The 23,997-nt window shown below is 47.2% G+C and overlaps 1 protein-coding gene and 1 non-coding gene across 7 annotated transcripts in view; one reads left to right on the top strand and one right to left on the bottom strand.

Annotated features, from left to right (window-relative positions):
* The first annotated feature begins 7,487 nt into the window (after positions 1-7,487).
* Trim26 (tripartite motif containing 26) overlaps positions 7,488-23,997 on the top strand; it is a 29,269-nt gene continuing 12,759 nt past the window's right edge. For 2 of the 6 annotated variants that reach the window (XM_060369016.1, XM_060369015.1), the window contains exons 1-5: positions 18,837-18,937; positions 19,263-19,762; positions 19,850-19,945; positions 20,952-21,182; positions 22,795-22,812. In XM_060369016.1, the coding sequence (XP_060224999.1) occupies positions 18,907-18,937; positions 19,263-19,762; positions 19,850-19,945; positions 20,952-21,182; positions 22,795-22,812 (876 nt within the window). In that variant the 5' untranslated portion in view covers positions 18,837-18,906. Of the gene's footprint in view, positions 7,634-7,826; positions 7,922-8,119; positions 8,141-18,836; positions 18,938-19,262; positions 19,763-19,849; positions 19,946-20,951; positions 21,183-22,794; positions 22,813-23,997 lie in introns of those variants that run through there. The other 4 variants (XM_021651327.2, XM_060369014.1, XM_060369012.1 and 1 more) reach the window with 4 other exon arrangements.
* On the bottom strand, positions 12,255-12,389 carry LOC132648458 (small nucleolar RNA SNORA51). The gene has a single exon (XR_009586857.1). It is a non-coding gene; the product is annotated as a small nucleolar RNA SNORA51 (small nucleolar RNA).

Raw genomic sequence — 23,997 nt, 5'->3', positions numbered from 1 at the left:
TAGGGTCAGCTGCCCTGGTAAGCCCCAGACCACCCACAACCAGCGCCTACAGGTTTCAATGAAGCACAGCTTCCTGACCGGGCGCTGGTATCTCATCCCTGGGAGAGAGGATTCCTGGTCCTGAGTGAGCACTGAGAACCAAGCTCATGTCCTGCAAGATCAGCAAGTCGCTGAGTCAAGTTGGAGGCTTCTTTTTTGATTGCCACCCACTTCATATAGCACTTTAATTCCACGAGGGGTCATACAGCGAAACCAACACACACGTAGTATTTCAGTGCATAACAGAATAACTGCCAGGTATAGCCTGAGAGGTGCCAGGAGGACATTTTTAAAGGTAGATTTTGCATTTATCTTTGTTATTTAATATTGAAATATTTATTTCTTTTAGGCAGATGAGTGTTTTGCCTGATGTGTGTCTGTCTGTGTGCCATGTATGTGCCTGTTGTCCAGAGATGTCAGGAGAGGACGTCATATCCCCTGGAACTGGAGCTGCAGATGGTTGTGATCAGCTCTGAGTGTGTTGTGAAGAGAACTCTAGTTGTCTAAAGAGCAGCCAGGACTCCGAACTGCTTAGCCGTCTCTAAGACAATAACCACTCAGTAGAAATATCACTGAGGTGAATATTAAAAACATAAGCAAGTAGTGAGCATATAGCGTTCTTACGAGTGTGATTGCAGCCCTCACTGATTCATCGCTGACCATGAAATGCAGTAGTGTTAGTCAATGGCCTCCATTGAGAGGGTCAACAGAGGTAGTTGGTTTGCACTGTCTGGTGGCCGCTTTCTTTCCTTCATAGTCTGTTGAACACACTTCTTTATTATTTTTATTAATTATCCCAGTTTTTCACGTGTGAATGCCTGTCTCCTGCATGTATGGCTGTGTATCCATCTGCTGTACCAGCAGAGGCCAGAAGAGGGCGCTAGATTCCATGCAGCTGGAGTTATGGATGGTTGTGAAGCATCTTATGGGTGCTGCAAATCAAACCTGTTTTCTGCAAGATCAATAAATGCTCTTTTTTAAAAAAATAATTTATTGTTTATAATTTATTCATCTTACATCCTGATTGTAGGTCCCACCCTCTCCTTCCTCCCTATCCCTTTCCCCTATCCCTTAGAAAGGGGAAGTCCTTCTCCCCTACCAGCTAACCCCAGTCTATCAAGTCTCATTAGGACTGTGTGCATCCTCTTCCTCTGTGGCCTGGCAAGCTCCCCACTCCCACCAGGGGCAAGTGATCAAAAAGGAGGCAATAGAGTCCATGTAAGAGAGAGCCCCTGCTCCCCTTACTAGGGAACCCACATGGACACTGAGCTGCCCATGGGCTACTTCTGAGCAGGGGGTCTAGGTCCTCTCCAAGCATGGTCCTCGGTGGGTGCATCAGTCTCTGTATGTCCCCCTAGGCCCAGATTTGTTGGCTCTGTTGGTCTCCTTGTGTGTTAGTCTTCTGTGCCCCCACTCTTTCCCACAACTCTCTACATTCTGTCCCAAGTTTGGCCATGAGTCGTATCATCTCCTTCCAACCCCTGCTGGGTGGAGTCTTTCAGAGGACATCTATGGTAGGCTCCCATCCTGTTTCCTCTCTTCAGCCGCTTCAGGTGTCTATTTGCCCTGATGAATGAGACTTGAGCATCCTCCCTAGGGTGCTCCTTGTTTTTAGCTTTTTAAGGTCTGGTGGCTGCTTTCTTGTATTATATTGTATTGTATGGCTATCTTGTATTATATGGCTAATATCCACTTATAAATGAGTATATATCATGCGTGTCTTTCTGGTTCTGGGATACCTCACCCAGGATAATCTTTTCTACTTCATACATTTGCCTGCAAATTTCATGATTTCCTTGTTTTTAATACCTGAGTAGTATTCCATTGTATAAATGTACCACAGTGTCTGTATCCATTCTTTAGTTTAGGGACATCTAGGTTGTTTCCAGATTCTGGCTAAAATGAATAAAGCTGCCATGAACACAGTTAAGCAAATGACTTTATTGTATGGTGGAACATATTTTGGGTATATGTTCAGAAGTAGTATGGCTGGTTCTTCCCAATTGTCTGAAAAAGGGCCAGATTCCTTTCCAAAGTGTTTGTACAAATTTGCACTCCTACCAGCAGTGGAGGAGTGTTCCCCTTTCTCCACATCCTCTCCAGCATGTGCTGTCACTTGAGTTTTTGACCTCAGCTATTCTGATGGGTGTAAGATAGAATCTCAGAGTTGTTTTGATTTGCATTTCCCTGATGACAAAGGACATTGAACAGTTCTTTAAGTGTTCCTCTGCTGTTTAATATTCATCTGTTGAGAATTCTCTGTTTAGTTCTGTATCCCATTTTAACTGGATTACTTGGTTTGATAGAGTTTAGTTTATTGAGTTTTTTAATATATATTTCAGATATTAGCCCTCTGTCAGATGTAGGGTTGGTGAAGATCCTTGTCTGTAGGCTGTTCTGACGACAGTGTCCTTTGCTTTACAGAAGCTCTTCAGTTTCTTGAGGTCCCATTTATTAATTGTAGATCTTAGAGCCTGAGCTGTTGGTGTTCTGTTCAGGAAGTTGTCTCCTGTGCCAATGAGTTCAAGATTCTCCCCCCCTTTTTCTTCTAGTAGATTTAGTGTGTCTGGTTTTCTGAAACAAATGTTCTTCACTGCTCAGCCATTCTCCAGCCTATGAACACAATTCTTACCTGGGTGTAAGCCAATACACAGCGCTATTGACCAAGAACCAGTTCCATAGACAACCACTTCTCTCTGGTTATTTAGTGACACTTTAGAACTTGTCCTGGTTTGACTGTGAAATGTCACTTGTAGGTCAAGAGTTTGAAGGATGGGTAGCTAGGAGTTGTTATGAAGAACCTTTAGAAAGTAAAGAAGACATGGGTTACCTGGGGCAGAACTTAAGGTTTTATTGCCAGGCCCTACTTCCAGTCTCTGCTGCCTGACTGCCAAAAGATTGTGCCTAGCTCCTTCAGGCACCAGACACTGTGTATTCCTCATCCTTGCCAGGACACACCCCCTAAAACTAAAAGCCACGTAAACCCTCCCTTAACTCGTTTCTCTTCAGGTATTTTCCCTCAGCATCAAGAAATGACATCAATACAGGTACCCAGTGATAGCATATACCTCACAATTGTCAGTCAAGGGAACAGCATGAGAATTAGGTGAGTCTGGAGCGGCTCTGTTGGAAAGTGCTCTAGCATCACAAAGAAAGGGCGCACAGTCATCGTTCTGTGCATTTCTGAGTTTCAGAGGGTTTTTTCTTATTTGTTTTTATTTTTTCTTTATCCTATTAACTTTGATTGGTTTTAAATTATGACAACTTGGGGGCTAGAAAGATGGCTCCGTTAAGAGTGCTTGCTGCTCTTCCAGAGGACCTGAGTTCAGTACCCGATACTCACACAAAGCAGCTCCTAACTACCTGTAACTTTAGGTCCAGGGGGTTCAGCTACCTCTTCTGGTCTTCCACAAGCACCTGTACACACACAGAGACACAGAGAAATTTATTTTTTTTATTTTATTTTTGAGTAGGAGACAGCTCTCCATATGTAGTTCTGGTTGTCCTGGAACTCACCTGTAGAGCAGGCTGGCCTTGAACTCACAGAGAGCCATCTGCCTCTGCCTCTGCCTCACAAGTGCTGGGATTAAAGGCCTGTGCTACTATGCCCATCCTAATAATTTTTAAAAGATTCTGGGCAGTGGTGGCTCATGCCTTAAACCCAGCCCTTGGGAGGCAGAGGCAGGCAGATCCCTGTGAGTCAATAATAGAGGGAGTTTGAGGACAGCCAGGGCCACATAGAGAATGTTTCAGAAAAAAAAACAATAAATAATAATTAATAATAATATTTTAAAAGAAAATTCTGACATGTCAACTGTAAAAACATCTTCAAGAAGAACAGAGAATTTTAATATGAACTTGGTATTAAGTTGTTATGAAATTATTGAATGATTGTACGAATAATTTTGTATGGCTTGATCATGGTATCTTGTTATGTAAGCTAAGTCCTTATTAGAAAAGTATATGAACACATTTGTAGATGATGTGAAATATGTTTAACGTTCTTTTTTAGATATTCAGGGTTTTTTTGTTTTTGTTTTGATTTTTTAGAATACCAGGATGGAGAAGCAAACAGCAAAATTTATTGGCAAATGGTGCAATGGCTGAAGCCAAGTGGTTCACAGTATTTATTTTTGTGTAGGTTTAAGTTTTTCTACAACAACTTAAAAATATTTTAAAATCCATGGTAATTTTTAAAATGTTATGATGTTTTAATTTAACATTCTGGGGCAATTGTACCATCACTATGCAATTTTTAGGCTAAATTGTCTTTGTATATTATATAATCCATTTTTACAGACTGTTGAACTAGAAGGACATGTCATATAAAACTCACCACATTTGGAATACAAAGTATTTAAAAGGACAAACCAAGTCACATAAGAGATTGGCTCAGCCCACGTGTCTTTCCGTTTCAATCCCAGCACTTAATGTCGCTTGAATGCAAAATGTCCTTTTTCCTTTTAAAGGGGACAGTTAAACCTGTCATTTTACTACTGCCAGCTCTTAGCATGAAAACCACCGGTTCATAGGAGCTGAAAAGTTGTTAATTTAAAGTTCTGCTGGAAAATGGAAGTAGAGATTGAATAGTCAAGTCAGTTCATGGAGCGTTCAGCTTTTCTTCTGGAGACACCTGTTCACTCTTTCAGGCTCCAGCACCAGGACCTCCCTCACACCACTGGGACAGATTTTCTGCATCTTTCCCACAGGAAGCTTATAAGTTTGAGCTTGGTTGTTTGGGGGCCTCTTCTAAGCTCCCCAACATTCTTGGAGCTAGTTGGGTTTTCATCTGTTTGTTTTTAATTTTTAGACAGGGTTCCACATATTCCAGGTTGCTTTCAAATTCACCAAGGATGACCCTGAAGTTGCGGCCTTCCTCCCTGTTGTCATGTGCTGGAGTATCCCACCATGCCCGCTCTCTGCAGTGCTGGGGACTTAACGTAGGCCTTTGTTCATGCACTCTACCCAATGAACTGCATCTTCAGCCCAAAAGTTTGAGTCTTAAAAAGGTTCATGGCCGAGTCTACCGAAACAATAAGAGGAAAACATGAAACCCACATTGTACCCCACACTGGGACTTTCAGAAATGAAGACAAAGATAACAGATGTGGTGACACATGCCTGAAATCCCAGCACTCAAGTACAGTAGTTAGAGGCCAGCCTGGGCTACATAGTGAGTTCAAGGCCAGACTGATCCTGTCTCAAACAAACAACAAAAACAGACAACAAAAAGTCAAAAAGGAGACCTGTAAGTTTTCTTGTTTTCCCTTTGTTTTGTACTGAGTCTGTGTTTCACCGTTCAAGGCAGGCTTGCCTGAAATATACCCTCGCCTCGGCCTCCACCTGCTAGGGTAGCAGGTCTGTTCTCAACAGTCATGCGGATCTTACTGGAGAAGGGGTGTGATGTGCTGCTGCCCCATGTACTGGTGAGGAAACAATATTCATTTTGTTCCGTATAGTTAGTTTAAGCTTGTCGAGGGAAAGGGGATGTAAACAATATAAGAATCGGAAATGTCTATTATTGGATATTTTTTCTTTCTCTGCTTGTACAGAAGGTTATCTGTACATTTCCTAAGGGTCTTGGTCTGTTCACAGAAGCAGTGGGATGGCTTCCTCAAGTCACCCTGGAGAATTCATCAGGGTGGGAGTGCGCATGCCTGACTCACCGAACTCCTCCCCTTCTACCTCCCATGTACCACGGGTGAGGGGGGCACCACGGGTGAGGGGGGCACCGAGGCCTGTTTAGCTTCTCCTTGGTATGACTTGGGACATTCTTCCCCTCTAGTATAGGACAGGACAGTGGATACTCTTGCTTCTTGGGACCTTAGGATTTACATACCCTCTGAGAAGTTCCCCAAATTCCACACCTCACACACTTGCAGAAACTAGCTGCAGCTGGCAAAACCATGCTTCTCTAGAGCATCAGGCAAATCACAGTCAGCTGCTGCCAACAGTCCAAAGCAGCCCCCAGCCCCACACCTGGGATTAAAACGGGAACATTCCTATCTCTGTGTTTTTTAAAGAAACCCAAACTCCAAAATTGTCACTACACATATGTCTGCTTACAACAGTCTTTAATTCCAGTTGCAGGGAATCTGATGTCCTCTCTGGCATCCATTGGCCCTGGGCATGCTAATGATGCACACACACACACACACACACACGAAACTGATATACAAAAAGTAAAAACTTTTTTTAAACTTTAGATGTAGTTATTTTTGTTTGTTTAGTTTTGTTGTTGTTTTGAGACAAGGTTTGCCTTGTGCAATCCTAGCTATCCTGGTCTCGAACTCAGAGATCCACTTGCCCCTGCCTCCCGAGGGTTGGGATTAGAGGTGTATGCCACCAGAGCTGGCTGGCTTGCTTATTATTTATTTATTTATTTATTCATTCATTATTTCGTATTTCCGCTGCATGTATGTGTGTGCACCACCTGTCTTTGTGCCTGGTGTCCAAATAGGTCTCTAAAAACCAAAACCAAAACCAAAGCACCCAACCAAAACCCTCTCAAAACACCCCACCAACTCAAAGAGCAGGAACCAAGTGATCTTAAGGTGTGCTGAGCACAAGCAGCCAGAGCCGCGCCCCTCTCCCTCCACCACCCGCCCGAAGCGCTGTCCGCGGCGGGAAGCGCGGGCTAGGGAGGCCTTCGGGCTCGGAGCCCCGCGCGGCTGCCCCCAGGGACTCCTGCGCAGCCGGAGCCTCCAGCTTGTGGCGCGGGGCAGTCTTAGCTGTGGAGCGCTGGAGGCGCAGAGGCTCCCGCAGCGGGCCCCAGAACCGGGTTTTGCAGGTTCTGCAGTTTTTCTCCTTTTTAGGAAAATTCCCCCTCGGTATTCGCCTGGGCGCGAACCCGAATGCCTCGGTTTCCCCAGTGCTAGGACCTTTAAGTGTGCACAGGCGGAGATCAGAGGACAACGTGAGGAGTCCGCGCTCGCGTCCCCTCTTGCAGGGTGTGAGATCCGAACTCCAGTCAGCTGGCTTGGTGCCGAGCGCCTTCACCCGCCCAGCCTCACTCTGTGCGTGCGTGCGCTGTGCTGTCCAGCAGGAACAGCACCTGCCTTGGGTCAGGCTGTTTGCCCAAAGAGCCTCCTCCCGGCGAGGCGCTTTGAAAAAGGTCATCTTTGTCAACGGACCCTGCAAATACTTGACAGACTCAGGTCTGGGCTTGCCCCAGTTAAGGGCAGGCCCTGAGGAGGCCACCCGCGGCCCTGGGGAGGAAGAAACGGGGCCTGGAGAGCCGGGGAGCGCCGGCACGCTGGCCCACCCGAGGCCTCGCGCGACCTCAGCGGCCGGCGACCGCCGTGACGCACCGGACGCCTCCGATTTCACTTTCCTTTTCTCGGCCGGGTCGCTGCTCCGGCTCGGCGGCTGCCGGGGGTTTGCCCGGTGATCAGTGACGTCAAGCAGGCTGAAGTTCCCATTGGACGGCGGGGTTCGGCACGGGCCAATCCCGGGGCTGGCCCGAGAAAAATCTCGGCGGAGGGCACGGGCGCCGGGAGCTGGCTGGGCGGGGCGGCTGCGGCGCTGGCTGCCCGCTGAGGCGCTGCGCCGGGCCGCCGCGCGGACGGGAGGGCCGGGCCGGAGCGCGGCGCGGGTGAGTGCGGCCTGCACCGCTGACACGCGGCGCAGCGGCCGCCGGGCCACGGGCGGGGCGGCGAGGGCGGCTGCGGGCCCCGGCGGCGCTGGCCAGGCCCGGGCGCGCGGCTCGGCGAGCTCGGGTGCCCGCCGCGGCCGCCGCTCGCCGCCGGGCCTCGGGTCCTGAGCTCGCTGCGTTCCTTCCTCCTCAGGTCCCGCCGGACTCGCTTCAGTCTCCTGTAGTCCCCGAGCCAGAGGTGAGCAGGACCCGGATGACCCGGTGGCCTGGAGCCCCGAGTGACCGAAGGCAAGTCTCCTGGTGTTTATTTATCTGCTGTTTGTTTATGTATTTGCCGGAGTAAACTGGCCTAGCCACTTGTGCGGGGAGATGTGTATTATCCCTGAGGATTTCCTACCTAATTAGCTTTAGGAAGAAGAAAGTGTATACACCAGACGGCGGTGGCGCATGCTTTTCATCCCAGCACTTGAGAGGCAGACGGAGTTCAAGGCCAGCCTGGTCTACCGAGTGAGTTCAAAGATAGCCAGGGCTACAGAAAGAAACCCTGTCTCGAAAAACAGAAAGGAAAAACAAAACCCCCCAAAAGTATATAAATTTAATTTTGTGAAGTGAATGGGAAGAGACACTTTAAAATTCCCAGTACATTCCAGATTTTGACAGTGCAACCATTTGTGTGTGCTTCAAAAAAGGGAAGAATGACATGTGTTCATGCATGCCTGAACCTCTTGTTTGTTAGATGGAATCAGGATCCCTAGAGTATTCCTTTCAAGTTAAAAAAAAAAAAATCAACATCAAAACACCTTTTCTAAAAGCAAGCTTTCATTAATGTTTTTTAAAATTGCAACTTTTTAAAAAAAGTTCGTTATGATGAGGATGATGATGACGACGAGGACAGGGTGTCACCATGTATCCAAGACTGGTAGCCCAGGTTAGCTTCCTGCCTTTTGAGTGCTTGGATTACAGAGATTACAGGCATCTGCCAGCATGCCTGGTTGCGATTTTTAATCCACTATAATTTATTTTGAAACAGTTGTAGATTTACAGGAAAATTGAGAAAACAGTCCTTAGAGTTCTATATGACCCCAAACTGATTCCCCTTTTATTAACATCTTACACATTATTATTGGTCAGAGTCCACTGTGTATTTATTTACATTTCCTTTTCCCCCCAAATATGTGGGCCTCCATATTCGCATCTAGGTTACTGCATTGCATTTTGTTGGCTGTGACAAGTTGTTAGTTTTTGTTTATGTGAACTTTCAAAGTTTTGAGAAATACTAGTGTAATGGAAGCCTCAGGTTCTTAACCCACAGAGAGAAAAGGCTTATTTTGACTCACGGGTTTGGAGGTTGCAGGCCGTGATCCATTGGTGATCTGAAGATCCTGGCCTGTAAGAGGCTTGCATGGTGGAACCACACCACTCAGAGCCAGCACGTACGCCCGAGTGTGGGCCTGAGAGAGTGCTGTACCAGCATCCCACAGTCCTCTTCTGTGGACTCTCTCAGCGTGCTGGAGTCCCACCTCTTAATGTTTGTGCTGTTTTCCAGTAGTGGCAGTGCAAGGAACATGCCTTTCTCACATGGACCTTTGAGGCCATGATGCAAACTGTGGCAGCAGGACGTGTATTTGTAGGTACCCTTCTATTTTATGCCTTGCTCTCAAGATTAGGCTTGTATGTTAGAAGGATGGAATTAGGCTGTCATATCCAACACACCTTATCGAGGATTTCATGCTGTCAAGACTTATGATGATACTGGCCTGTCACCCAGCTGAGTGTGGTTGGTTTTTCCACAATATCAAGTTCTGCATTGTGTGTTTTTTTTCCCTTTGCATACAGTACCATTTGGAAGGAAGTCACCTTGTTCAACTAAAGAATTAGAGAATTGATGGATTTTAAATTATTTGGTATGAGAAATGTGTCCACTTAATTAATTTTTCATCCATTTATTTGTATCAGTTTGGACTTGCAGGTATTGATGATTTTAGACATTGGATTATAGTCCAGAAGCACTTTGAAACTGGTGCAGCTTTGACTATTAGGAACGGATCACTTCTGTGTCCTTCTTTTAACGGTGCTTTTTGGGCATTCAAACACTTTTATTTATGTGACCTTTCAAACAACTTGGCTAAACAATTTTCTCTTGTCAAGAGAGAAGGAAACTTGGGGCTGGAGAGTTGGATCCCCGGATAACAGGACCTGTTGCTCTTTCTAAGGACCAAGGTTCGGTTTTCAGCATCCACATAGCTCATAGCTTTCTATAACTCCAGTTCCAGGGCATCTAACAACTTCCTCTGAAGTCTGCAGGCGTCACACACACATGGTGCACACACACAGGCAGAGAAAATAAATACACAAATCTAAGAACTTAGGAGGAGGAGAAGGGGGGGGGAACAGTCTTGCCAGCTGGAATGGTGATTGCCTGTGATCTCAGCACCTGAAAGGCAGAGACAGGCAGATGAGTTTGAGGCCATCCTGATCTACATAGTGAGTGACAGGCCAGCCAGAGATCATAGTGAGACTCTGTCTCAGGAAGAAAACAAAACAAAAGAAAAAAAGGAGGTAAGGAAACTGAGGTAAGGGTAGTGGGTGACTTGTTACTTTCCATAATAACAAGCAGGATTGAGACCTGTTACTGAAGAACTCTGCAAACCTCAGGTAGAACCTTTTACATTAAGGCTTCTGGAGCTTGTGTTATACTCCCTTTTAAGGTAAGGCTTCTGGGGAACTTACACTCCCAGGATCACAATAGAAAATACATGGGAAGAAGTTGCAGCAAACAAAGGCTTGGCTTAAGATTGGCACTTAGGATGAGACAGGATTTGGCCAGATTGATGGAAATGAAATATTAGAATGTTGACCTTCCCTGACTGGGTTTGGGAATAAGGGGTGGGATGGAGTGGGGGTGGATCTGTGTGATTGTGGCAGAAAGTGTCTAGTTCTCAGATCCTGTTGCTGAAGCAGGTTTGTGAGGTAAGAATTTGAGAGTGTCATGAAAGTTGCAAACAGAGACGCTAATAGGACTCTGAATCTGAAAATAGCATTTTATAGACACAATTTCATGATTTGGACCAGCCTCTGGAGATAAAAAGATCATGGTGGTATGACTCGTTTTCACATTCTGATTGGGCGAGAATACCCATCCACCACACCAAAAAATAAAAAAGTCAATTATAAAGCAGTCTTATCATATCATATGATAGTGTTATCATAGAAGTACAGAACTAATTGGGAAAGAATGGATGTAGGGGTCACTTTTGTTCAAGGCTGAGCTGGGCCTGAGAGAACAGAATGTACAAGGATGGGAGAATTGAGGGACATGAAGGGCTTCTCCCTGTATGCTTGCTATGGAGTACTAGGCAAGGGTAAGCAGGATTTGGAGCTGAATGTGTAAATTGGGGCCAGAAGCCCCTCCCCCAGAGGAGTTTATTGGTAGTGTATGGGCACTTGTACCGTGGTGTGTGTCAAGGTCAGAGAAGAACTTGCTTGAGTCAGTTCCTTCCATCATGTGGGTTTAAGTCGGGTGGTCCAGGCTTAGTGAGGGGTGCCTTTACCCACTGAGCCATCTCAGCCTTGCCTCATGGATTTTGAAGCAAGAGAGTAACAGAATGAGACTCATATCAAAGGCCATCCTTCAGAACCCCGTGAGAGAAGGGCCACCTTGATGGCTATTGTTGGTCATCAATTTGACAATATCTGGGATGAACTACGATCCAGAAATGGAGGGCACACCTGTGAGAGATTTTCTGTTCAGCTTGTAGTGGCTTAATCTGCTTCTAGTGCAGACCTTTGAGATAGGAAGACACAAACCTTCCATCCAGATTTTAAGGCTGGAAGACACAGGCCTTTAATTTGGATCTTGAGGTGGGAAGACCTACTTTCAGTATGGGGACACCTTCTTCTGAAAGTCTTTATAAGGACACAGAAGAAGGAAGCTTTTGCTCTTTGCCTGCTTGTTCTGGTCTTGGTGGCACATTCATTCCTTTACTGGCATTGGAGCCTATTTCAGAATTCCAGCATATACAGAAGACCAGCGGAGACACCCAGTCCTGTGGGATTGAGCAACTACTAGATTCTTGGACTTTGCATTCACAGCCATTGTTGGATTAGGTGGACTGCAGCCTGTAAGTCATGCCAGTAAATCCCAATAAATAAATAGAGAGAGAGATTCATACCATAAGTTCTGTGATTCTAGAGAATCCTAGTGTACCACCCCTCATCAAATGTGATGCTTCAGTTACTTTATGTTTCATGTGGAAGAAGGTTTTGCCAGTTAACTGACCCGTGTCATTAATCACATGTCAGACATGCTAAGATACAGTGTCATAGATAACTCAGCTTTGATAAAAAATAGTAACTCCCTATTAGCTTGCTGAGGTTCCCTTCCCCCACTGTATGACTAGTCAGAACTCCTCATCTCTATTACCCATGGGTGGATGCTGAATGCCCCAGCTCCCTTTGTGGTTATTTATTTATTTTTGAGAGAGGGCCTCATTGGTTCCCTGGCTGACTAGACCAAGTTGGTTTGGAGCTGAGAGATACCCCTGCTGCTGTCCCTGACCCCAGTGCTGGGATTAGAGTTGTGTGCTACTGTGCTGTACCTTCCATTTGTGATCCCTCCCACCAAGGTCTTCCCATCATAGTACAGACCAAGTACAGTAGCTGGGCTGAGGTATACAGGGCGAGATTCACTCTGCCGCCTCTTTCTACACAGACAGAATAAGAAGGCAACCTGTTGATAAGAGTGAATGAGGAGCCACCATTTTCCGTTTCATAACCCTGGTTTATCTGGGTGTGGTGGCAGCAGTTTGACTCCCCTCCCTTGGGAGGTGGAGAAAGAAGAAGAGAGTAAGTTAGCCCTGACTGCATAGCAAGCTTGAGGCTGGCCTGGAGCGGACGAGACCTTGTTCTACAGCAGATCCCCACTACGTTTGATGAACCTGCCCTTTCCTGCCTGATAGCTGATTTGTCAGAAATAAGTGTCCCCCATCCCCACCCTAGTTTCTGCTTCAACTGTTTCAGTCATCTTTATTTTGCTTTGGTTGATGCTATAATAATAGCATTAGCTTTATCCTGCACGTTAAACACACTGCTGTGCCTGTTGAACCTTAGTTTCGTGAACAGCTCAGTAATTCACACCTTTATTTCTTCACGATGGTATGAAAGCCTAGGAAAGTCAAGACTAGCCTTGTACTGCTCAACAGGGGGCTGGGGCTGGGTGAAGATCCAGGTGGCTAACGAGGGCTCTTTGGTTCAGGCTTTCATTGAGTGACTGTAGAGGGTGGTAGATGAGGCTTTGTGTTTCCCTACTTAGAATTCTAGGAGCCACAGGAGGAGCTGGGATGTCCCAGAGCAGGCTAAAGGTCCCCTGTGTTCTAGAGGTTGTGCTCTGTGTGTCTGCCTTTGTTGTAAGACCTGTCTCCATCGATCACCTGATGAAGTGTTTTGTTTTGTTTTGTTTTTGTCGTTTTGCCTTTTTATAAATTATGTATTTCAGCTCAGTAATTTCATCTTGGTATCAGTCAGGTCTCCCACCCCTTAAAAAAACAAAGCAGGTGACAGATCCAAGCTGCTGAGGCAGAAAGAGGGTTTGTTGGCTCTTGGAACTGACAGGTTTAAGGGTGGGGCTAGCTTTGAGCACAGGATTTGAAAGCATGCTGTCAGGATGTGCTTTTTCCCCTTCATCTCCCCAGGTTGGCTTATTTATCAAGAAATTAACCTTCTGCACAGGGCATGATTGCTCTAGGAGGTTCCCAGGAAACCTCAAGAATTTCTCCTTTTTCCCAGCTAGGTCTCCTTGTGGCTGGTTGCAGTGGGCTTGTGTTTTTCCCTAAACCAAAGGGTGTGAGTTACTAATATACCTAAGACTGACACTTGCTTCACCCTGGAACTGAGGTAGAACTCCAGCGAAAGCCCAGAGACAAGCCGAGGAGAGAGTTACCACAGGAAGAAAGAATGGAAGGCCCCTCTGGTCACCAGAGGGGGAACTTAAACCGCATTTGCTAGTGGATCGAAGAGCACAGTATCTTCCTGCACTTTTGAATTCCTTGCTCTGTAATTGGTTCTTTCTCACCCTGTTTGTTTTTGTCTCTTTTCATGTCATGCATACATGAGGAGATTCTGTTTTCTGTACACCAGCGTGGCTTAATTTGTAAAGCTGGTGGGCTATGATTCCTCAGTCTTCCAGCCTCTTCCTCCACTTGACTCACAGATGTTCACCTTCCAGGTGCCAAAGGGGAATAGTCAGAGGACACCCCAAGCTGAAGTGCCTCTCTCATCAGCTGTGTCATTGGCAAACCAAGCCAATGCTTTAACCCCACTTTCCCATTTGTAAGTAATAATTAGATAGGAATCCCCGTCACTGATGGACATTCGAATCACCTCAGAGTTTTTGTTTTTAACCAGAACCTGGGCCCATCTCCAAAGATGCAGGTTATCTGAGTATGTATCCACACCTCTTCAGGTGATTCTTAGGTGAAACATTCTGCTAGATGATGAAGGGTTTCTTTTATAGTCCTCGGTACAGAGCACCACTAGCTTTTGGGAATGTCAAAGGCAAGAGAGAGGAGACCAATTTCCAACCACAGTGAACTTGCAGTTTTCTGCTAAGACAGGACCGCAGGGGCTCAGTTGTAGGACAAGGTATTTCAAAGCCTTGTTTCATTGACAAGGGTTGTGAGTGGTTTACGCTGCCCTTAAAACATCATTATTGCTTGGGCTGTGGAAATGTGGTCACCAGGATTCCCAGGACAGCCTGGTACCTAGCCATAGCTACAGTATTCGGGAACACTACCTTTAGTAGTCAGCGGGAGTATAGCCATTTCTCTAGTTCATGGCTAGATCCCTTGCTTGTTGCCCTGAAGGTTTCTTAGAGATATCTCCAGGTTTACAGCTGGCTGAAGTTTCTTCCTGGAAGAATTTACTTATTTTAAATTGAGAGATAGGCCTTCAACTGCACCCTGTGAACAATTAAGTGGGGGTCTTACAGGACATAGAGCCTTAAGCTAAGTATTCTGGGATGACAGGAAGAAGGGGGCTTCTGTTAGGAGGCCCAAGGACATATTTGTAGAGATGTTAGGGGTGATTGAAATAGCTGGGGGCTAGGCCGCAAACCTAGGCCATAAAACTTGCCTGGCTGGGCACTAGAGTCCACACCTGGGGATTAATTGTCTTCTAGGAGCTCTTTCTGCTTGTGGGAGTTTGAGGAGCAGATAGCAAGCTGGTAGATGTGGCGCAAAGAAGCCACATGTGTAGGGAGAGAAGTTAGTACCTAGAGCAGAAACTGGCTGTTAAGTGTGGAGCCAGAGCCCAGATAAATACGTTTCGGAGTTGGGCTAGGGATTGCGAGCTTTAGCCCAAGTGTGTGCCTAGGAGGTGTGGACCTTTACGGTAACACTTCTTGCAGTGATTCTCACAGTCAAGAACTGTGCATGGACTCCACTGTGTTGCCAGGAAGTGCAGTGTTTCTCCCCTCCCCTGCAAGCTTGTTGCAGGTTAAGTGCTTATGAGAGTTGGCAGAGGACAGCGAGTGTCCCCAGTTCTGTTAGTGCCCGGATACTGCAGGCTTGTTTGTAATTTCTCCCCGCCTCTGTAGAACTGTGGCTGGTTTCTGGCTTACTGGAGGGACTTGGAGATCTGCTGCTCGAGAAGCTGGGGTGTGACTTCAGGCACAAGACAATTACTGTGCAGTAGCCACCTGTGCATTAGAACACACAGCTGAGAAAAGGGAGTAGTGGTCAGCTGGACTAATCCTGCATTTGTGCCGCTGTGATAAAAGCATTCTGACCACAAGCATCTTGGAGAGGAAAAAACTTATTTCAGCTTACATTTCCAGGTCACAGTCCATCACTGAGGGAAGTCGGAGCAGGATTGCAGAATTTAAAGGAACACAACTTACCACTTCACTGGTTCGTGCTTAGGACTGCCAGCCTAGTAATAGCATTGCTCATGGTGGGCAGCGCCCTCCGAGGCCAGTTAACAACTAAAACAGTGCCCCACAGACAGGCCCACATCTTATTCAGGCATTTCTCCAGCTGCGGCTCCCTGTGTCCTGTGCCTTGTGTCAGACTGCCCAGAGAAAACAAGACTGCTCACTTCTGACGACTTTGCCTGGAACCAGGAACGGAGGGGAGGATACAGGTTTCAGGTTATTGTACAGACCTGTGGAGATGATCAGAAAGAATGAGGTCAAGAAATATACGATACAGTGATAGGGGAACATGGTACATAGGAAAAGTATTTTTAGCATCTCTGCACAGACATGCACCTGTAATCCCAGTATTCAGGAGGCAAAGGTAGAGCCATAGAGTTCAAGGCCAGCCTGAGCTGCTTAGTCCTGAGACTGCCTCATCAAACAAAACACTAGATTTTGTGGAGGGCAATTCACAGAATAGGTGTATAGTGTGACAGAAAGGGGTGTAGTCTGCTTTGCCCTCTTTTTCTCCTCTCTCTCCCCTTGTCTCCCCTTCCATCTCTCTCTTTCTGCCCCCAACAGCATTTTTTTCTCTTAATTCTGCAAGCTTGAGAACCCTCCATCACTGAAAAGCAAAAAGTGCTCACAGGAATGCTTCATTTTGGCTTGTGGCAGTTAAGGCTAGGGTGCTCAGCCAAATCTGAAGAGTACACACCCCTCCACTCAGTTTCCCAAGCCTTCTGTGTAGACAGGGTCATCTGGGTGCTGACCAGAGGAGCCGGTCTCAGGCCTCACTTGACAGTGTGCTGGGGTAAGAAAAGTGGAATGAATTGGGCCGAAGTTTGGGCACCTGGACTTCTTCCCACTCCCATGTGCTTTGGTGTAGTAGTTAACAGGGCCAACCCTCAGTTTCCTCAGAAGAGTATCCAGAGTGTGAAACCACGTTGGTTATTGGATTTTAGAAGGTGAACTTTGAGCCTGGATTGTTCAAGTGTTTGAGTTTCTATCTCCGGTCTTACCTCTCACGTGTTCAAGATGAGTCTTTGTAGCCAGGCGGTGGGGTTGGACTGTCAAGTCATATTGACCCAGAAACGAAAGAATCTGTAGTTAACATTGGCTTTGGCTGTTCTGAGCCCACACATTCTTTCAAGAGTTAGGCAAGGTTTTAGGTCTCTGCTTTCAGCAGTTCTGGTAGTTACCCTTTTAGTGTAACAGAAAAACATAACCTTTGTTTCCCCAAATTTTTTTCTTGTATAGTTTTGTGAAACCATTTCAATATAAATTGTAGTTATGAAGCTCTAAATATTGTAGCATCTATTGCTGAAAAGCAGAGTCTCAGTGGGTGCCAGATAATTAAGATTATCTCCACTTAAGTTTTTCTTAATAATCCCTGAAGTATTGTTATAACTGCTTTTTAAAATCAGAATCCAGGCTACAAGTATCTTTTGCACTTGCTTATTACTGTGATTTTTTTTTTTTTTTAGTTTTATTGCTCTCTCTCTCGCTCTCTCTCTCTCTGTGTACACAACTTACAGAAATTGGTTTTCTCCTACCATATGGGTCCTAGGAATCAAATTCAAGTTGTCAGGCTTGGCAGCAGATTCTATTACCCCAGGCCATCTCACTATTCCTGCCCTAGAGTTTTTTAAAAGACCAACTGGTCTGTGGATGCCCCAGATTCTGAATTTGTCTAATGGTTTAACTTGGTGCTTAACAGGACCTTCTGTGTGATAACTTAGTAGTGTTTATTTTATTGGTTTAAATTTTAAAATTGTTTTTCATAAGGTGGAAGTTAAATCTAAAGGCTTCATTAAGTTCAATCAAATCAAACATTTTTTTGCAAGAAAATTTCATAGGTGATAGTGTTTGTTTTTTAACTATCTCTTTTGGGGGGAGGGGTCATATGTTGCCTGCAAGTTTGTGTGCCTCACGTCTGAAGATGCCAGAAGAGGTTGTCACTCCCCTGCACTGGAGTTGTAGACAGTTGTGAGCTGCTGTTTGGGTGCTGGGAATATTGAACCTGGGTCCTCTGGAAGAGCAGCAAGTGCTCTTCACTGCTGGGCCATCTCTCCAGCCCCAGGTGACGGTGCTTAACTCATGGTTCCTCATCAGGAAACCTGTGCCAGATTGGCTGGTTTGGTTACTTCGCTGAGGTGACCACTGGATCTCTCCCTCATCAAGGCACATTAAGAAATAATCTACTTGGGCATTGTGGGCCCAGACCTTCCCCTGATGGCCTTGGGCATTGTGGGCTCTGCCTGGACCTTTCCCTTGATGGCCTTGGCATCTATTGGTGACGTAGTATTGTTACAGTGCCAGTTGCAGAATGCCTGTGTTTTCTCCTGACTCCCCTGAGCCTTAGAGGCTCATTAATTCTAAACAGAATGTTAGTCCAGTGCTCTGTTAGCTTTGCCTTAGTATCTAATTCTGTTAAACCTTCTCTGGTATTATTAGCCAGTGATCTTCCACCAGCCTTGCATTGTTAACTCTAATGTACATGGTAGTTTTTATTCAGCTTGGAATGTAAGGACCCACCGGACCCAGCATGAGCTGGTTTACCATGGGTTCTTAGTGGTAACGGCGTGATGGTTTATGGGAAAAAGGAATTGTAGCTGAGCTCTATCATAGAGAAGCACAATTCTGTCCTTAGAGCTAACCCCTTCTCTCTCCAGCAAACAAACAAAAACAACAGAAAGCTGGCCTGGCTTTTAAACTTCCAGGCCATTCTGCTAGTGGCTAGAAAGGGCTTCTGGCCCACAGGCACCCCACAGTTTCATTTCCTTTCTGTTTTCAAACTCTGCAGTATGTGAAACTGAGAACACTGGGTCGCCCCTTTCCTCAAGAGCAAACCAAGGAATTCGATCAGACACCCTTAACATTTCTACCAACATTCGGGGGACTTGATACTTCATCACTTGCTGCTTGAATTTCATTTCAAATTGTTATGTACATTTTTTTTATTGATACATACTTTTAAACTCGCACATGTCTAAGCCCAGGGGTGTTTTGGTCAAAGTCTCAAGTCTGTATAGTGCTGTCCCCTGCAGAGCAGTTTTATCTGTTATCACATCACATCCTTAAGGAATCAGCATTGTGTTTTTCTCCTTGGGCTGCAGCTTTCTGTCCATGTCAACGTTAGCCGGGTCCACTGAGCTCTGTTAGTGGGCCCCATTGTACCCGTCAGTGACAGTGCTGCTGTTCCAGCATTGACCTTCCTTGCCCAGGCAGGGCGTTGTGTACTGGAAGGTGCCAGGACCCTGCATTCTTGATGCCACTTTCAGTTTTAGCTCTTAGATTTTATCCATTGGACTGAGGAGCCAGGGGTCTGGGTTCTCTCCTAGATTTCCTGCTGTGAATTAGGCTTATGCTTACTGTTTCCAACAGAGCTTTTTCATGTAAGCTGCTTAGAATCCTCTGTAGGCCTTCCTTTCTCTCTCTCTCTGTCTCTCTCCCTCTCCCTCCCTCTCTCCATTTTATGGATGGACAAACTGAAGCTCAAAGTATTTATGTGGTTTTTCTGTTGCTGCAAGGGCAGGAAGAGGGCTGTAGCTATAGCTGACAGAAATAGCTTTTCTTGGCTGAGCTTCTGTGTCCCTAGAAGGGCCATGCCTGCACAGCCCAGGACAGCAAAGTCCTCCTTCCTGGCTGTGCTCTTAGCTTGAACAGGCTCGGGCAGTGGTGCCATTCTTCTCCTTTTGCTGAGTCTACTCCTGATTTCAGGTCTGGTCCCTGAGGAAGAAGAAACCCCACTAAGGAACAGAGACCCCCAGGCTAAGGCCAGGATGGCAGCATCAGCCCCCTTAAGGAGCCTGGAGGAGGAGGTGACCTGCTCCATCTGCCTGGATTACCTGCGGGACCCAGTGACCATTGACTGTGGCCACGTCTTCTGCCGAGGCTGCACAAGTGATATCCGCCCCATTTCGGGGAGCCGCCCCGTCTGCCCACTCTGCAAGAAGCCCTTTAAGAAGGAGAACATCCGGCCTGTGTGGCAGTTGGCCAGTCTCGTGGAGAATATTGAGCGGCTGAAGGTGGACAATGGCAGGCAGCCAGGGGAGCTGGCCAGAGAGCCACAGGACATGAAGCTGTGCGAGCGGCACCAGGAGAAGCTGCACTACTACTGTGAGGACGACGGCAAGCTGCTGTGTGTGATGTGCCGGGAGTCCCGGGAGCACCGCCCGCACACTGCCGTGCTGGTGGAGAAGGCCGCCCTGCCTCACCGGGTACGTCCTCCCAGGGCTGGAAGAGGGTCTGTCTGGGGTCCTCGCTGCCACAGCTCTTCATCTCTCTCCACTGCTTGTCTTTCCCAGGAAAAAATTCTGAACCACCTGAACACCCTAAGGAGAGACAGAGAAAAAATTCAGGGCTTTCAGGCCAAGGGAGAAGCTGATATTCTGGATGCACTGGTACGTGCAAGTCAAGAGCTGAGAGGGGCTGCATGGTCTGGGGGAGGGGTGCAGATGGGAGGTGTCTCTAGGAGGGCTTTGAAAGTATGCTTGCTAGACTGGCTACAGGCCAACCGGGGCTCACTGAACGATAGGGCAGGTTGGGCCGCCCTGTCCCTGCAGACACAGGCTGTCCATTTGGGCCAGCTGTATGTCTCAGGCTTTGGGCTTGGTTTCTCACGTGATAGGTAAGTGGGTTATGTGGCTCTTCTGTGAGGGGACTGAGGAACTTGACTTTGGGCCCTCTCTTGTAAGAGTGAGGGAAGATCTGATTTCCTGGGTAGAGGGCAGCTGGGTGTGGGTGTGGGTGCTAGCTTCAGAATAGAGACCAGGAAGAAGGGGACAGGGAGAGCCTGAGCAGCTCTGATTGAAGCTGTCTAGTGAGACTCAGGCCCGCTCTGGGCAGGATGGAAGACTGGCAGCACATTGTGTGCTCTCAGATAAGTCAGGAGGGACAGTTGATGAGGCTGGCCCAGTTCAGGGAGTGTGTGTTGGGAAAGTGGGCAGTGGAGAGATTCTGGGGTCAAGCCTAGCAGTGTGCAGCCAGGTTGTGAAAGAGATAATGTAAAGCTGGAGAGAGCTCAGGTTCACAGAGTGCTGTCTAGCTCCTGCTGTAGGAGGCACCCTCGCTTACCGAGAGGGACTGAGGACCCAGGTGGTTCCAGCCTTCAGAACAGGATAGGGTCCCTGAGTATGGCCTCACTGAGGAAGGAGGGCACAGACCCGCTTGGAAGGGATATGGTACACTCAATTTACAGAGTAGTGGGGGTCCTGAAGGGAGGACTGGTTGAGCTTAGACTTTATATCCCTCAAGCAGAGCTTCCTGAAGGCAATAACACAGATGTTATCTAGAAGGGGATGCATGGGCTATCTTTCGTTGCTCCCAGAGTCACCAGATGATCGAGCGGGTCCTGGTTCCTAGAGGGTCACACAAACACACCGTGCCCCCTCTGCCCTGCCCTTACAGACGAAGCTGCAGGAGCAGAGGCAGTACATTGTGGCGGAATTTAAGCAGGGCCACCAGTTTCTAAAGAAGCGGGAGCAGCACCTGCTAGACCAGCTGGCCACCCTGGAGCAGCTGCTCAACGAGGGCCGAGAGAAGTTCAAGACCCGGGGTGTCAGTGAGCTTGGCCGCTTGGCTCTGGTCATCTCCGAGCTTGAAGGCAAAGCGCGGCAGCCAGCTGCAGAACTAATGCAGGTACGAGGCCGAGGGGCCCGGAGGGAGCCAGGGTGGGGCCTGGCCTACCACTCTTACATGGCCTTTGAAGAAATTCCTCCTGGGCTCTCAGTTTTACTGTCTAAAATATGAGTATGATAGTTTCATCCTCCTCGTTTACTCCAGAGTCCTCATAAGCTTAGACATCTTTAGAAAAATAATCATCTATAAAAAGCATCTAAAGAATTTAAAAGTGCCAGAGAACTAAAGGTTGCTGTTGCTGACCTCCTTCCTTCAACCTGAGACCTCCATCGAGCCCTCCTTGTAATAAGGCAGATATTTGTTGTTTTTGAGACAGTCTTACTATGATATACCATCTATCCTCAAATATAAGGCAGACCCACCTCAGCCCTCTGAGTGCCGGGGTTATAGGTGTGTGCCCCCTATGCCTGGCTAAGGCGGGTTCTTACAGGGTAGGTGCCTCATATTGTTCTAGGGATGAAGAAAGGTGATGAGAAACAGCTAGGTCGTGGCTGTCAGGGTCCCAAGGTGCATGGAAAGGGAGGGCAAGTGAAGAAGGAAAAGAGATGCGAGGCTCCCTCTGGACCATGGAGCGACAGTCTGGAGAACAGTGACAAGTGAGAGATGCTCAGGACACAGAGGGAGAGCAGGCGTCTTCTTCCTAGTACTTTCCAGAGTCATTATCACCCTTAGCATTCTACTGAAGAGGGGAAGGCTGGGCCTTCTCTCCTTACAAGCCAGGAGAAGGGATGTCTGCTAGTTTCCTCCGTGGTTTGAGTTAATGAACCTTCCTGCCAGAGGACACACAAAGGTCTTTAGGAAATGGGGTTCCAGATTAGTGGCAGGACACTTCAGTAACCAGGAGGGAAGGAACAGTGATGCCAATCCCTAGCACGGACTGCATCAACAGGAGGCCTCACTGTGCAGCAGACTGAAAAAGGACACATGAAAAAGGACTGGCTGGCGTAGACCCTGGGGCAGTTTAGGAATGAGGCCCAACTCAAACCTGGTGTCCTACTCCCAGGCTTTGTACTCTTGTCTTTTGTCCAGTGTCCCCCTGCCCCTTTCCTCTGCACTAGGCAGACTCTGGGTCGCTTGTTTCCTTTCCCTTGTCCCACTTTCTTTCTTCCCCTTCAAGGAGCACATCCGAATTTCCCAGCAGCCCTTCTGTGTGTGGATGTGTAGATAAGAGTTATGAGTGGAACAGCTGATAGTGCCAGGGTTTGTCAACCAGTGTCTGTCTAGAGAGTATTTTCCCCTGATTCACCCTGGAAGTAGCTACTATGCACAGGCCCCAATCTGTACCTCAGAGCTCTGCCCCTGAAGCTCCCCTGATGGAGTGCTTAGGAGAGTAAATCTGCTTAAAACCACTCCACAAAATGCTGTTGTTGATAGGTTTTCTATTTTCTGGAGCAAAGTGCTCGAATCTTCTGGAACAGTCCTTAACAGCCACAATTTGATGATTGCATTTGCTTTCCAAATTGTTCCTCTCTGAGAAGCCAGCCTGCTCTCTGCCCGTCCCTCTTACCCTACTGACGTCCGTAGTAGTGGTGGTGGTCACTTGCTAACATGGTGTGATGTTACATTTTATGTTGATTTTTTTCTCTTTCTCTTGTCTGCTTCCCTCTGCTAGGATGCCTGCTCTACACAGGTAGGGATTTCTTTTTTTATTGCTACCTCTAGTTTCTAGATCAGTGCCTGCCTGGTCAAGGAGTCACTTAGCAGTGGTTTGTGGAATGAGTGAAAGGAAACTGAAAGTCAACGCAGAGAACTGTGAAGGCTTCATCCTCCCCAAAGCATCATTGCACAATAGGCCCCACCCTGTCTGTCCTTCCTCTTGTCTTCCTGTCATACAGTTACACCACTGTTCCTCCTGCACAAGGTGCCTATCCTCAGTGATCCTTGGCCACCATATCAGCTTGTGTTGCTCTGAAACAGTCCAGAACTGCTCAGCTTCTCTCTTCTGCCCCCTGCTGCCGTCCATGGCAGCTTCCAGGATGACCTCCCCTGTTCCATTGACTCCAGCCACCCTGGGCCAAGGAGCCGCCAAGTGACTGGTCACCTCGGTTTTGCTCGGTAGCTCATATAGAGCAGACGTTTTTTCCTGTCTTTATAGCAGTTCAGAGGTGAGGGTCTAGAGACGTCTGTGAGATCGTCCAGGAGCGGGCTTATTTTTAGCTGTCTAGTCTTGGGGATATTGTTCTCAGCCATGAGATTTGGGTTGAACTCATCGCTGTTCAGAATTCAGCTAACTAGAAAATAATTAGAAAGCTTTTTTTAAAGGACAAGAGTGAGAAGTATTGATTTTTTCCCCTACATCCCCATTGGCATTTAGTCACATGACCAGACATGATGGTAGGGAATGTGGGAAATGTAGTTCCTTGGCTGGTCACATGTCAGGCCAGAACTCACGAAGTTTAGTATTATGAAGAAGGGGAGAAAGCAGTTAAGGTGGCTCAGCAGGCAGAGGTTCCTGCCACCAAGCCTGACCACCTGAGTTCAGTCCACAGAACCCACCTGGTGGCAGGAGAGAACCAACTCCTGCAGGTTGTCCTTCATGTACATTGTGGTACACCACACATGCACACCCACCCACACACATTTACAAGTGGGTGGGGGAGAATCGGTGTTGGGGGATTGCCTTTTACTTGCTTGTGTGTGGAATAAAATTCACCATCCGTTCTGCCTGTTTTGATCTGGCCCTGCCTTGTCTCTAAGCCTTTCCCATTCCTTATCATACACTTGGCTAGTACTTTCTCATTATTCAAACCTTAGCTTAAATGTCTCCTTGGAGAGGCCAAGTCATTGTCATTGTCACCTCTAGTCATTTCTGCCC

This window comes from Meriones unguiculatus, chromosome 16 (genome assembly GCF_030254825.1).
Source record: "Meriones unguiculatus strain TT.TT164.6M chromosome 16, Bangor_MerUng_6.1, whole genome shotgun sequence".
NCBI classification, from domain to species: domain Eukaryota; kingdom Metazoa; phylum Chordata; class Mammalia; order Rodentia; family Muridae; genus Meriones; species Meriones unguiculatus.
This window is presented reverse-complemented; position numbering and strand designations above follow the sequence as displayed.